This window comes from Zalophus californianus, chromosome 1, assembly GCF_009762305.2.
Source record: "Zalophus californianus isolate mZalCal1 chromosome 1, mZalCal1.pri.v2, whole genome shotgun sequence".
NCBI classification, from domain to species: domain Eukaryota; kingdom Metazoa; phylum Chordata; class Mammalia; order Carnivora; family Otariidae; genus Zalophus; species Zalophus californianus.
In genome coordinates, this window is record NC_045595.1 from 130,542,113 (window position 1) to 130,555,156 (window position 13,044).

Below are 13,044 nucleotides of genomic sequence, written 5' to 3' on the forward strand. Positions count from 1 at the left end.
AAAAGATTAAAAGGAATTTTTTAGATCTTTATCTAAAACTTGAAGCCATACTAGTCCCTGTTCAGAGCAGAAGTTTTGTAATTAAAAGTGCAAGGGTTTTTTTGATTTGTTTTAAGATTTATTTTAGAGAGTGGGTGCGTGCTTGCACATTTGTACCACCTGTGTGAGTTGTGGGGCGGGGCGGAGAGAAAGAATCTTCAAGCAGACTCTCTGCTGAGCCAGGAGCCTGATGCGGGGCTCAGTCCCAGGACCCATGAGCTCATGACCTGAGCCAAAACCAAGAGCTGGACACTCAACTGACCGAGCCACCCAGGCGCCCCCAAAATGCGAGTTTTTAGTCCTGTGTATTCAAGACCCTTAACTTCCATTTTCATTGGGGTACTGTTGGGTGTGCTTAAATTTGAAGCAACAAAAGTAAACAAGATATCCTAATATGTGCAGTTCTTACCATGGATTCTGTGGGGTCTGATTAAAGTGTGCCTTCGGGGACCTGAGCAGGAGTGTCACCATGAGGTGACTACTTCTTGGTAGTTCCTAACTTTCAGCTTTTATCCATTAGCTGGCTCACCAAGTATCAGTAAGCATCAGTTAATTCCTGCTGCCGTTTACCAGGGCGTGTGCTACATACAGTTGCGCATGTAAGAGCAGCTTGCAGTGTCTCCAAATTGAGCTAAATTTTGGGACATACATCTAAAACACGTGCAGTCGAGTCTATCCACGGTGTCTTAATCTGATCCGCAACGGTGTCTTAATCTGATCCGCAATGAAATTGTCATCGCTCAATTTCATAATCTCTGGAAAAGACAACTGCCTGTCACTTAGACCCCAACCTCCTTATACATACAAACACACCCAAGTGAATTTCATTATTCTGTTTCGCCTGTTTTAAGCTAGATCATCTCAAGTACAGTCTTTCAAATTTAGTATAATTTTTTTTTTTACTTAGGTAAGTTTTTTTTAGTAGTATTTCATCTTGTTACAGTAAAATGTAAATGATACTATTGGCACTTACTGTAGCTTTTTGATTTTGACAGGACTGACTCGGGTAAGTATGAATAGTTTTGATCTGCTAATCCTTTTCCTAACAGGAAAGTTTAAAATAACAAATACCATAATGTTTAGAATCTCCATTGTTACTAGATTAGGCTTAGCGATTCAGATAAAACTTACCTCATGCTTCAGGAGAGTTGCCTGAAGAAACATACAGTGGAGTCCATCTGTACATTAACTCATATGACCTTGACCATATGCTCCCAGCAACAGTGCAAGACCAAGAGAAAAGAGAGCAGCTCATTCAAGTATGTCCGTGCCCTGGCATAGTATGAGAATGGGAGACACAATCTGTGTTCCTCTGTCAATGTTAGTTCCTATTTTCCTCTTGTTAGGGTATTTGGCTGCATCAGGTATGATTCTAGTATTAAAAAAACTTTTGGTATACCATGGTCCTTTGACATCTGACAGCTACTTTATGTATACAGAAAATCAGTTATTCTAGACTATGTGCTTAACTTTAAGGGAATTCAAGGACAGTTATGACTGTGACTTAGAATATAATTCCCATGTAAGGTAACAGGACTCCGTTATCTCTTACGCTTTTCATTCTTAAGTTTTTGGTTTTTACCTCAGTGTACCTTTTTAAAGTTCTGGACATTGGATTCTGTGTTTACAGCAAAGCTATAATAGCATATATACATACTCTTAAAAGGTTGATAATAGTTTAATCTGAGTACAGATAAATGTAGCAGCACCTGACTAGTGGTTTTTTTAAGATTGGATGGAATGCATTTTTTTTCTCATTGGCTTTTATGATAATTAGATTGGTGTTTTATTCATTTTTTTAAATTAGAAATAAAGCTGTTCAACTTGAAAATGAGCTGGAGAATTTTACTAAGCAGTTTCTACATTCAAGCAAAGAAGAATAATCTTAACAGATTGCTTTGGTGATCATCATAGGAGAAAATGGAACTTGGAAGACTGGGACAGTTGTTTATGGAATGACCTTAAATATGAATTATACTAACTGTACCTAAATTGCAAATCCTTGTGTAGATTCTGGTAATGATCTATCTCAGGGTGTTTGCATTTCTGAAGAGTGTTATGATGTTTTAGTTTTAATTTTGGGTACAGAAAAGGCTAAATTGTGTTAAAAATAATGAATTAGTTAAAAGCAACAACCAACTATGTGACCCCTGAGGGGTGGGGCCTTGTTCTTAATTAGGGCTCTCTTTGTTTTTGATTCTGAAAAACTCTGCTTCCTGGCATCCAGGAGTTAGAGAATGCTTTCATCTTTTCTCAAAACTAATTTTTGATGCCTACCTTAATGGGAATAGTCATTTGTTTTTTGTTGTTTTATAAACTGTATTGCTCTGTCAAGGAGGAGTGTGGAATGTTCTTGAGTATATCGTTTATGCAAGTTACAATCACTTTTGCCGTCCTGGCAGGTATGTAAACCACTAATATTACTGTTTTTACTCCCTCTTTTTTCCCCATTAAAACTGATGTAAAATAGTATAAAGGTTTATGATAAAGTCTCATAAAAGTATCTGGGTCTGAATAAATAGTTTCTAAAGAAACATTTTCCGCTTCAACTAGGATTATGGCAAGGAAACCTTTCTATCTCAGTTTTAGGAATACTTTGATAAAAATAGCCAAAGATACGGGAGCTCTGAATTTTCAGTGGTTATGGTCATGTACAAATGTTACTCTTCAGAAGGTATTCGCCAAGGATACTGCTGGACTGTCCCCTTGGGGGGGCCTTTATTTTTATTGTATGAATTTGCCAGGGCACTGTTAATACTATCTTAATTTTTAACAATGAAATATTCATGAGTTCAAGTACTGTGTCTGTTTCTGTGTAAAAATTAATAGAAACTTATTTGGAAACATAAAAAATGGCATTCTAGGGCTTTGCTACGCAAAATGTAGTCTGAGGATCATCAAAGCAGCAGCATCTAGATGCTTGTTAGATGCATGACGACAGTGCATTTGGCCAAGAATGGTTTCTGCTTCTCCACAGAGCAATAAGATGTTAGGCTCTTTTATATCCATAATACTCAGTATTTCCTTTCTTGTGCCTTTAAGGCTCCTGGATGCTCCTCAGTCTTTTCATAGCAGGTGCAGCACTATTTTCCAGGATGTTTTAAGGAGAAAATTACATTACTTATGTCACAGAAGCCTTTCAAAAATATATTTTTATGTAGATCAGATACTAGGATGCAGTATTAAAATCCAAATACTAGTTGATAGCTTTTGTTGCTGCTTTATAACCAAAAAATAGTACAAGCTACCAACAAATGGAATTAGGTAGCAACTGCCACATGAAAAACTGATGTCTAAAACTGGGTACAGTGAATTTAGGTTACAAGTTTAAGACCTTAATCTTTATGTGAAAGTACTTGAACTTTTTGAAATAGCATAGTGGTTTGGTATCACCTCCTTAGTAGTAGTACAGTGGCTGTCAAAGTTTGGTCCCTGGATTAACTGTACATCACTTGTGAACTTCTGAGAAGTGCATACTGCAGGGTCTCCCCCTGACCTACTGAATCCAGTAGTGTTGCAGCCTGTGTTAACAAGCTGTCCAGGTGATCCTGAGGCACACTCAAGTTTGAGAACTACTGGAGTAGTGGTTCTGGTATAGTGAAGCTACAGTAAGCAGTTTGAATGCAGTTCCACCTGATCAAGTTTGAAAATGCATGAATGTTGGAAATGTGACACTAAAATAATGAAACCCACCCTTTATGCCTGGAGATCTTTGCACCTCTGACTAAGCCCATGAATTATACAGGAATTATGTAATTCACAGCTGTAGTTCCAAGTTGTTGCAAATACTTGATGGTTTACTGTATATGTTTGCAGGATTATTTATAACTTTGTATAACCGTAAACTTTATACAGAACTACATTTTTATAAGTATGCACGGTGAAAATAAAACTTGTTTGCCTGATAGTTGATAAATGTAGCGTTTATACTGGCAGTGAGTTTTAATCTTCATGTTTGCAGTAGGCATGTACAGTTTCTTGGGTAGGCTGGCTCATGCACCTGGCCAAGTAAGGAAGTTCCCTCATTCATTCTCCAAGGATGTGGTACTGAAAGCAGTAACTAACTCTGTAGCCTTTTAACAGTAGGTAGCATTCATAGTGGTAAGGAGTGTAGGTTAAGGAAAGGAAAAAGGCTTGGAGTTTACTTCTGAGGCTTAATTTTTAGTGTGATTAAGATTTTATTTATTCATTTCGGGGGGGAGGAAGTAGAGGGAGAGGAAGCAGCAGGCTCCTCACTGAGCAGGGAGTCTGAGCAATGCGGGACTCAATCCCAGAACCCTGGGATCATGATCTGAGCTGAAAGCAGATGCTTAACCAACTGAGCCATCCAGGCGCCCATTTTTAGTGTGATTTTTAAAATTAAAACACACTACATGAAATCTGGTTAAAAGCACTTTATTGATTACAATATCAATTCACAGCAACATTTCACAGAGCTACTGTACAAATAAAGGAATGAATCACTGTGCAAGAAAGATCCAATACTATTAAATCATGGTACAAGTCCATAGTTTGGCTTAAAGCTTTTATGAGCTTTAATCTACGTTCACCTTGCCCATAGTCCTACTACTGACATTCAAAGTCAATTGGCTACCAGTTTGTAGAAACCACTGTAGGTGAAGAAAAACAATTTTAATCAGCTTTAAAAACCCACTTCTGTGTGGATGGCTTTGGATAAGAATATGCGAATCCAAGTGTTCAGATGCTTTGAAAACAATAGAGCACCATTGTGTAAAAGACAAAAGGCTTGAAATATCTACCAAGTATCACTGAAGTTCAATTAAAAAATAAATACTATATGATGTAAGATTTTGTCGGGAACACTTAACACCAGCTGAAACACATAACCAGGTTTTTCATGATGCTGCATTATAACTATTTTATAGGATCAGTAATTGGATTTAAGAAAAAAGACTTAGGAAATTTTATCAACATGCAAACAAATCTGCTAAATACAAGGTGTACCATCAATCTGTGACTAATAAACTTTTAAAAGATGCACTGCTAGCTTAGACATTCAACTACAAACCATTTTAATGAGTACCTATTGTAACCAGTTTTTAGATATACCACAGAATTTAAGGCAACTCAAAATGAGCAGGAGGAAAAACGAGTAAATACAAAACATAATACACCTAAACTTAATCTAATTTAAAATACCTTTTTTTTTTCATTGTGCTACTCTTTCTCACAAGGTGGTCTAACCTTGAGGGTGTTTTAAAAAATTCTAAAAGTGTAAAATTTTGCTTTCCACAATGGCAAAAGGGAAATTTGAAGCTGAACTTAGTACTTGATTTAAAAGCAAAAATTTTTAAGCATGACTTATACCCTAAAGATTCTAGAGAGAATATTGTGAAAATGATAGACCCATTTAGTAGAAGGCCCATTTAGAAGATTGTTTAATCAGTTTCTTTAAGTTTAAACATCAACAGGTAAGCCACAAGTATTCACTTGCCTTGTAATTTAAAATGTGAAACATTCAACATTAACCAAAGCACAAATTTCCCTGAATGTTTTCACTTTTAAAAAGGTTAGAATTATTAAGTCTAAAACCTCAAGACTGTTGGAAAAGGTCAGTTATAGTGTTGGCACAGTATATTTTAGCAATAAAAATTTCATTGTCACCTGGAGAAGGCAAGATCCATTTCTCTTTAAAATTGCTTAACACGTTCCAGAAGCACCTACATCCATATGTCTAGGATACCAGTTTACTATCATCATGCAGTATCAGAGTTCAGCTGAGTCTACATTAAAATAAGGAGAATGGCCTATTAGACTCTTAAATTGAAATACTAAACCCAAATTTTTGCCTCTGTGAAGATGAACTCAGTGTGGTGCATGGGACCATGGGATCCCAACTAGAAAAATCTGAGCGAGGGAGGGACCTTGGATATTCAGTTTAAACCTCTAATACAGCTGCCAAAAATGAGGCCTGCCTGCCCATCAAGGTGGAGAGGTCTTTGCTATCAGCTTTTGGGACGTCTGCTGATTCACAGGGCAATCACTATCACTCTTTTTGGAAAAGAATACGTTCTCTTAAACTATTCTTGCCAGATCTGAAAAAGCCACTCTTTAGGAAGTGATTAATGAATCTATAAACATGCTGAGGCATATTATGTTTAATGTTTCTTATAAGGTAAAAGAAAACACGCACCAGATAAATGCAACAATCCTGATGCGAATTCTTTAAAACTGTATAGTAGTACTATATTACTCTTAATGGTTACAAGTCTTATGCACAACACTTAAGACTATCAGCTGAACTCAAACTGCAAGTAAATAAATATATTTAGCAATTGGAACCTATATTACTAGAGAGCAAAGGTTTATAAGTAAATGTGGTAATGAGGTCACCATTTGGTCATATGTATATAGCCACAACAGTGGTTGCGTCTTAGTTGCCTAGTACACATTTAACTATGGGAACTGATTTTAAGCTTATCTACAAAGACTAACTCATTCTATCAACATGCTTAAGACCACAGATTTCTTGTAGTCTGTGCCTCTCTGAAAAAATTATCTTGTTATTAGAATAACTTTCAAAGAGGAAGAGAAACTCTCATATATACATTATGTGGCTATTTTGCACATGGCAGAAGTGCTTTCTTGAACAGGGTTTTGGAATGAATTGCTGAACTACATGGCAAACCCACACCTTGGGAAATGATTATGTTCCTTTAAAATATTCTTGTCTTACCTCAAAGAGCTATTCTTTATGAAATGACAGTCCACAAACATTAACTGCAAAAAAAGTTCATAGAAATCTTGTGTGTGTTTATAAATACACATTCATGCCTGCCATCTACAATAGTTTATTTTTGGTCCTATATCTTAATCTTTACCCATTTTCTTTTATCAGCTATCTTAAAACTGATACAGACTTCATTATAGTTGATGCACTTACTTAGCACATTCACAATATAAAAATGAAAATTCACAAGTAAAATTTGGGGAGTATTTAGATTAGGGTTACATGTGATCATTAAGTTGAGACCTATCTCAATAGTAATGGACATGGTTCACTAAATTACAAAAATAATGCACTTCTATATATGAGAATAGTCCATGACTTCACCATCAAGCAAGACTAAATCTACTGTCAATTATTTAGCTTTAGTTATAGGGGAAAAGTATCTTTGTTTAAATTGGGGGGGCATTCTAGTAATAGACACATTATGTCATTGACAAACAGGAATTGCTTAGTACTTTCCTCTGACTCCTTTAAAGACTGCTCTTGGAATTTTTCTTTTGGCTGTAAAGTGGAGTCACTTGGATCTAAGCATTCTTTTTGGCGAAATCACTTAGAAACCATTATTTTGTGCCAAGAGAAGAATTACAGAAGAGCAAAAAGTCTGAATATTTCCTTTTTTAAATTTAAGTCACAGATAATATAAAATCTGAATTAATATAAACTATTTGAACATAAATTCATAAAGCTACCTTGCTACACAATTATAACTAATCAAGTCTAGTGACTGGTTAGATATTAACACTTTTTTTTCAACAACATAATGCCATCACATATTTCCCATCTACATGTATATCAACAGAGAACACGGGAAAATTCTTCAGATCCAAGGACAATCCAAACGTTAATCTGAAATAATGAGTGTGCCCTACAAACTAAGCTCTAGAATATGAAATCACTAGGAAAGCCCAACTATTTAGAGGGCTACTCAAAGTGTCATGTGATCAGAACCAGATTTTTCAAATGTCAAGAACCGTTTTTATGTAATTACTGCTATTAATATGAGTTTACGTATGTCTAAAATTTCAGAATGAAATCTCGATTCCCTGGCCTTCAGATTATCTCCCCCTCCAAGGACTGAAAATGAGCGCTTAAATTCATAGGATGGCAAAGGATGCACCAGAAACCACTGATATTCAACAGGGACTGCCCTCAGAGGTACCTAGGCCTGTGAGCATTCTTAAATTAAGCAACCAGGAGCTCTTTTAGATTAAAAAGGAAGGTCAGAAATCAAGGAGACCTTCCTCAAACATAAGTACACATACATATGGGATCACTTCCATCTATTACTGTGCCTACTTCCTCCATTACAAAACTCAAAAATGTGGTATTATGTATAAAGTTAAAAATGTAGGTCTTAAAAAATGCAAACACAATCAAACATGATAAACGGCTATAATGTGTACATTCTGTCCTACACAAAATAATTTGAGTACAAGCAAAAATTCATCAAGGTTAAATTAGCTCAACTCAAGTTAATGCACTGGTCCTTTTGATCTCAGCAAGCACCCTTGCCTTTTTTTTTCCCCCACTTGTTTTGTAGTTTACTGAAATCTTTTTGTATATAATAATCTCAATAGAAAAATCTTCACTTGCAAATATAAGGTAGAATTTTCTTCTCACAGCGATAGGCTGTAGCACTGATTTCTCCAGATCGCAATGGAGAACAGAAAACCTGTACGCACTATTAATTCCAGATTCTGAGAAAACTGTCCCAGGAGCCTGTTGCTACAGCCATGCCATCATCTGTTACACCTAAACAGCTGACACGGTTATCATGACCAGCAAGAACACCTGAAAAACAAAAATTCAGTAAAAAGTTAACAACAGGCAACCTTCAGAATTAAACAAGTATATGCATAAAAGATCTAGAAGGGTATTTAAAACCTAAACAGGGAGCCTGGGCGCCAGGGGTAAGCTAGATATGTGAGCAAAATACAATTCTTTGCATTACATGAATTTTTGACACGTACATCGGCCTTATGCTTATCACTTTTGAAATATTTTATAGTCATGCTTGGTTATATCTAGGGAAAGAGATGTATACTTTATTCTGCATCTCTAATTAAAGTTCATGATCTGACAGACGTTGCCACTGCTGTTTTCAAAACGAAATTTCAAATGCAGTTCAGTGAAGCAGTCTTTCACCACAGTAACAGTAAGGATGTTAAGAATGAAGTTGCCTGACATCACCACTTCCAAAAATATCAAATTAGTTTATGTACTTTGTTCTGTTAAACAGCTAACACTGCAATGTTTTGATTATAACTTTGATTATAACCAACTCATCTAGTTTTAGTTTTGTATGTTAAAGTTAAATTCATTTGATATTCAGATCACCACACGGGGTAAAATGAATATTCCCAAATAACTGCAAGGAAAATGAGAAATGTGAAGATCGGTAAGAAAAACTGGAATATATCAAATTCAAGAATTTTTTTCTTTAATAAACTGTGTTTGAGTTTGCAATATCTCTAGATAATGAAGCAAAATCATTTTCACCCAACTTCAGGAACATAATCTTGTCTCAATATTCTCTGTAGTACATCCGGCACAGCAGTGTTTGGCAATGGGCAAATGTACAATTACAGGTTGAAATAACAAAAAATGAGCACTGTGACTAAATACTCCTAGTCACATTGGAAAGGAAAATGAATTAGCAACTCACAAGTCGCCATTCAATTTTACTGTGAACGTATCCAGTTGAGCCAACTTGAAAACAGGCAGCTGTACGCAAAGCAAAACTAACTCAAGCATATGCTAAGTTATGGAAAACACACACATTCTAATTTTGTTATGGATACTAATTGATTCAATCCAGGCAAAACACCTAATATCTCTTTAAATAAAAGTCCTAATTGTGTAAACACTGACTGACATTCTCAATAAAATCCACTCTACATGGGAAACATTAGAAGATAGGAAGGATGTGGCTGTGGTGGGAGGAGAGATGTTAAAGCTGAACCCTTGGGGGCGCCTGGGTGGCTCAGTTGGTTAAGCGACTGCCTTCGGCTCAGGTCATGATCCTGGAGTCCCGGGATCGAGTCCCACATCGGGCTCCCTGCTCAGCAGGGAGTCTGCTTCTCCCTCTGACCCTCCCCCCCTCATGTGCTCTCTCTCTCTCTCTCTCTCTCTCTCTCTCGCTCTCCCAAATAAATCAATCTTTAATAAAAAAAAAAGCTGAACCCTCAACAGAGAACACCAAGAAGTTAAAAAAAAAAAATCAATGACTCATTTGAATTGTTGTTTTAAAACTTCCAGACATGTCTTTTGAGGGTCCAGCTTTAACACCACTCTCCCACTGCTCCCCATTGTGGATACTAATAAACCACGTTGGGAGCGCGCATGCGTGCATACGCACACAAATCAAGTAATAACGAGAGGCATGTTACTTAAAGATCTGGAAGTAAATACTTAGGAGCTACCTTTGGGAACAGGATATAGGGGCTGTGGCCAGAGGACTGCTGTTTTGGTAACAAGCCATGTAGCTGTGTGATTCCATATGCATAATATTGATTCTAAAAAATACTTAAAAATCACTCTGTGGAAGCTATTATTCTTGACAGTCTCCAGGGTGACCTGCTACACTCTCTAGTCTTCTGGCAGCTATGGGGGACAGCTCAGGGCTGAGGGGAAAGGGGGCTGTGTCCTGTCCCAGACAGGATCCACTCCGAAGGAAGAGGATTCACAGCCGTTACAGTGCTTCCTGTCAGGTCAGAAGAAACTCCACGCTGAATTAGACTCACTATTCATCTTTAGAGCAAAACTTACCAAACAAGAAGATATTCTAGAACCGGATGTCACTGCTCTTTACAAGATGGGAACATCACTATGGACCACGGATGAGAACTGCCAGCGTGCCCTTCCCCGCGGCTGTGAGGCGTCCAGGGAAGCTGCCCGTGTTTCCTGACAAAATCCAAACCTACCGTGACTTCTTTACCAACCTGCACGATCTCCTTTTAGCGTGTCCCACACATTACAGTTGAAGTCATCATAACCAGCTAACAGGAGGCGCCCGCTTTTTGAGAAAGCCACGGAAGTGATCCCACAGATGATGTTGTCGTGCGAGTACAGCAGTAACTCCTGGTCTGCGCGGAGGTCGAAGAGCCGGCAGGTGGCGTCATCAGAGCCCGTGGCAAAGGCATAGCCACTTGGGAAAAACTAAAAGCAAAGGAACACACATTTATTCCACAGAAGTCTACAAAATCCACGTGAGGCAGTGTGATAAGACTCTGGGTGAGACAGACCTAGATTTGAACTCCAACCTGGCTTCTTCCCAGGTGAGAAACGTTGAGCCCCGAAAATTCTTCAACACTTTGGGCCTGAGTTTCAGAGTGTTGGTGAGGATGGAATGATCTAACATGCAAAGTCCATGATTCAGCACAGAGCAAGTACTCACTAATCCTGGCTCTCTTCCTCCATTCGGCTTATTAAAAGATTCGAATCAAACATTACTGTTTACAGAATTTATATATGTGTTGTTTTAAACATGCCAAAATCCCATCATGAGAAATAAATAGGAAAGATTTGACAGAAGAGAATACAAATCATCCCAGTTAGGCTAGGTATAAAGTCAAGCTAGGAGTAAACTATGCATTATTAGTTTGTGAATCCCCTTTTCTCAGAACCTAGCACTACTCAACATTTTTTTTTTTTAAACACAGACTTTTTTTTTCATGTATCTTTTGGTCATCTGTATTACTTTTCTGAACTGATTCTTCACGACCTTTGCTTATTTTCTACTATGCTGTTAGTACTTGATTTGTAGGAATAACATGAATACAAACTTTATTTTTTTACAGATTTTAGTTTATAGTTTTTTATTTATTTATTTTTCTTAAAGATTGTTTGTTCATTTATTTGACAGAGAGTGGGAGACACAGGGAGAGAGGGAACACAAGCAGTGGGAGTGGGAGAGGGAGAGGCAGGCTTCCCGCTGAGCAGGGAGCCCGATGCGGGGCTCGATACCAAGGCCCTGGGATCATGACCTGAGCCAAAGGCAGACGCTTAACGACTGAGCCACCCAGGCGCCCCTATAGTTTTCTTTTTTAAAACTATAAAGCAATATTTCATTTTTATGTAATCAAATTTATCTTTCCATTTGAGATTTCTTCCATTGTTTTTATGAGTAAAGTCCTTTCTGAACAGGCTTATTAGCTGATGTTCAATTATATCTTTTTCTATTTTTTTTTTAAGATTTTATTTATTTGAGAGAGAGAGCACGAGCGCAAACACGAGTTGAGGGGAGGGGCTGAGGGAGAAGCAGACCCCCCGCTGAGCAGGGAGCCCGATGGGACTCAGATGGGACTCAATCCCCGGACCCCAGGATCATGACCTGAGCAAAAGGCAGACACTCAACCGACTGAGACACCCAGGTACCCCTCTTTTTCCAATTTTTTTTAAAGTAATTTCATTTTTTCACATCTTTTTATCTATCCAGGATTTATTTGATATACAGCATTCACTATAAGGATCTAACTTAATTTTCCTAATAGTCAAGTCATTGTCCCAGCTGTTGATTAAATAATCATTTTACTGATTTTGTTACATCTTTAATTCACTGAAGTAATATACACAAAAATTTTAAAGTTTTGTCTATCCTTTCTTGTACCTGTACCACACTTTGTAAAAATCCTAATGATAGTAAATTTTTCTATCTGGCATGGCAAAATACTCATGGTACTCTGATTCCAATCAGTCTGTTTTCTCCTCCCCCCACCCACTTCAATTTCACAGACATTTGATCAAGTTTCTTTTCTCCATATCCCTGACTCATCTCCAAAAAAAAAAAAAAAAAAAAATCCACTTGGGTTCTTTTGAGGGAGAGGGAGAGAATCCCGGCAGACTCTCCCTGGACATAGGGCTCCATCTCATGACCCTGAGATCATAACCTGAGCTGAAACCAAGAGTTGGACACAACGGATTGCACCACCCAGCCACTGCCCCCCCATGTGCGTTTTATTTCAAATTTGTATTAAGCCTAAAAATTAGTTTGAGGGATAAATGATTAGCTTATAATATGCAGTCTTCTCATTCAGGAAGACAGTATTTTTTAAAAGATTTTATTTATTTTTTAATTTAGAGAAAACGAGTGCAAGAGTTGGTGCGGGGAGGGAGGGAATCTTAAGCAGGCTCTGAGGTGGGGTTCCATCTCATGACCCAAGCTGAAATCAAGAGCTGACGCTTACCTGACTAAGCCACCCAGGCACCCCAGGATTATTTTTAAGTCATCTCTATACCCAACAAAGGGCTTGAAC

The 13,044-nt window shown here is 37.6% G+C and overlaps 2 protein-coding genes across 10 annotated transcripts in view; one reads left to right on the forward strand and one right to left on the reverse strand.

The window, feature by feature from the left end:
• The window catches only part of MFN1 (mitofusin 1), a 33,456-nt gene extending 29,507 nt beyond the window's left edge, over window positions 1-3,949 (forward strand). For all 4 annotated transcript variants that reach the window (XM_027585905.2, XM_027585907.2, XM_027585906.2 and 1 more), the window contains one exon: window positions 1,847-3,949. In XM_027585905.2, the coding sequence (XP_027441706.1) occupies window positions 1,847-1,922 (76 nt within the window). In that variant the 3' untranslated portion in view covers window positions 1,923-3,949. The remainder of the gene's footprint in view (window positions 1-1,846) is intronic.
• Window positions 3,950-4,418: 469 nt separating this feature from the next.
• Window positions 4,419-13,044, reverse strand: part of GNB4 (G protein subunit beta 4) — a 55,180-nt gene continuing 46,554 nt past the window's right edge. For all 6 annotated transcript variants that reach the window (XM_027585909.2, XM_027585910.2, XM_027585911.2 and 3 more), the window contains 2 exons: window positions 10,732-10,948; window positions 4,419-8,581 (listed from right to left, as the gene is read on the reverse strand). In XM_027585909.2, the coding sequence (XP_027441710.1) occupies window positions 8,475-8,581; window positions 10,732-10,948 (324 nt within the window). In that variant the 3' untranslated portion in view covers window positions 4,419-8,474. The remainder of the gene's footprint in view (window positions 8,582-10,731; window positions 10,949-13,044) is intronic.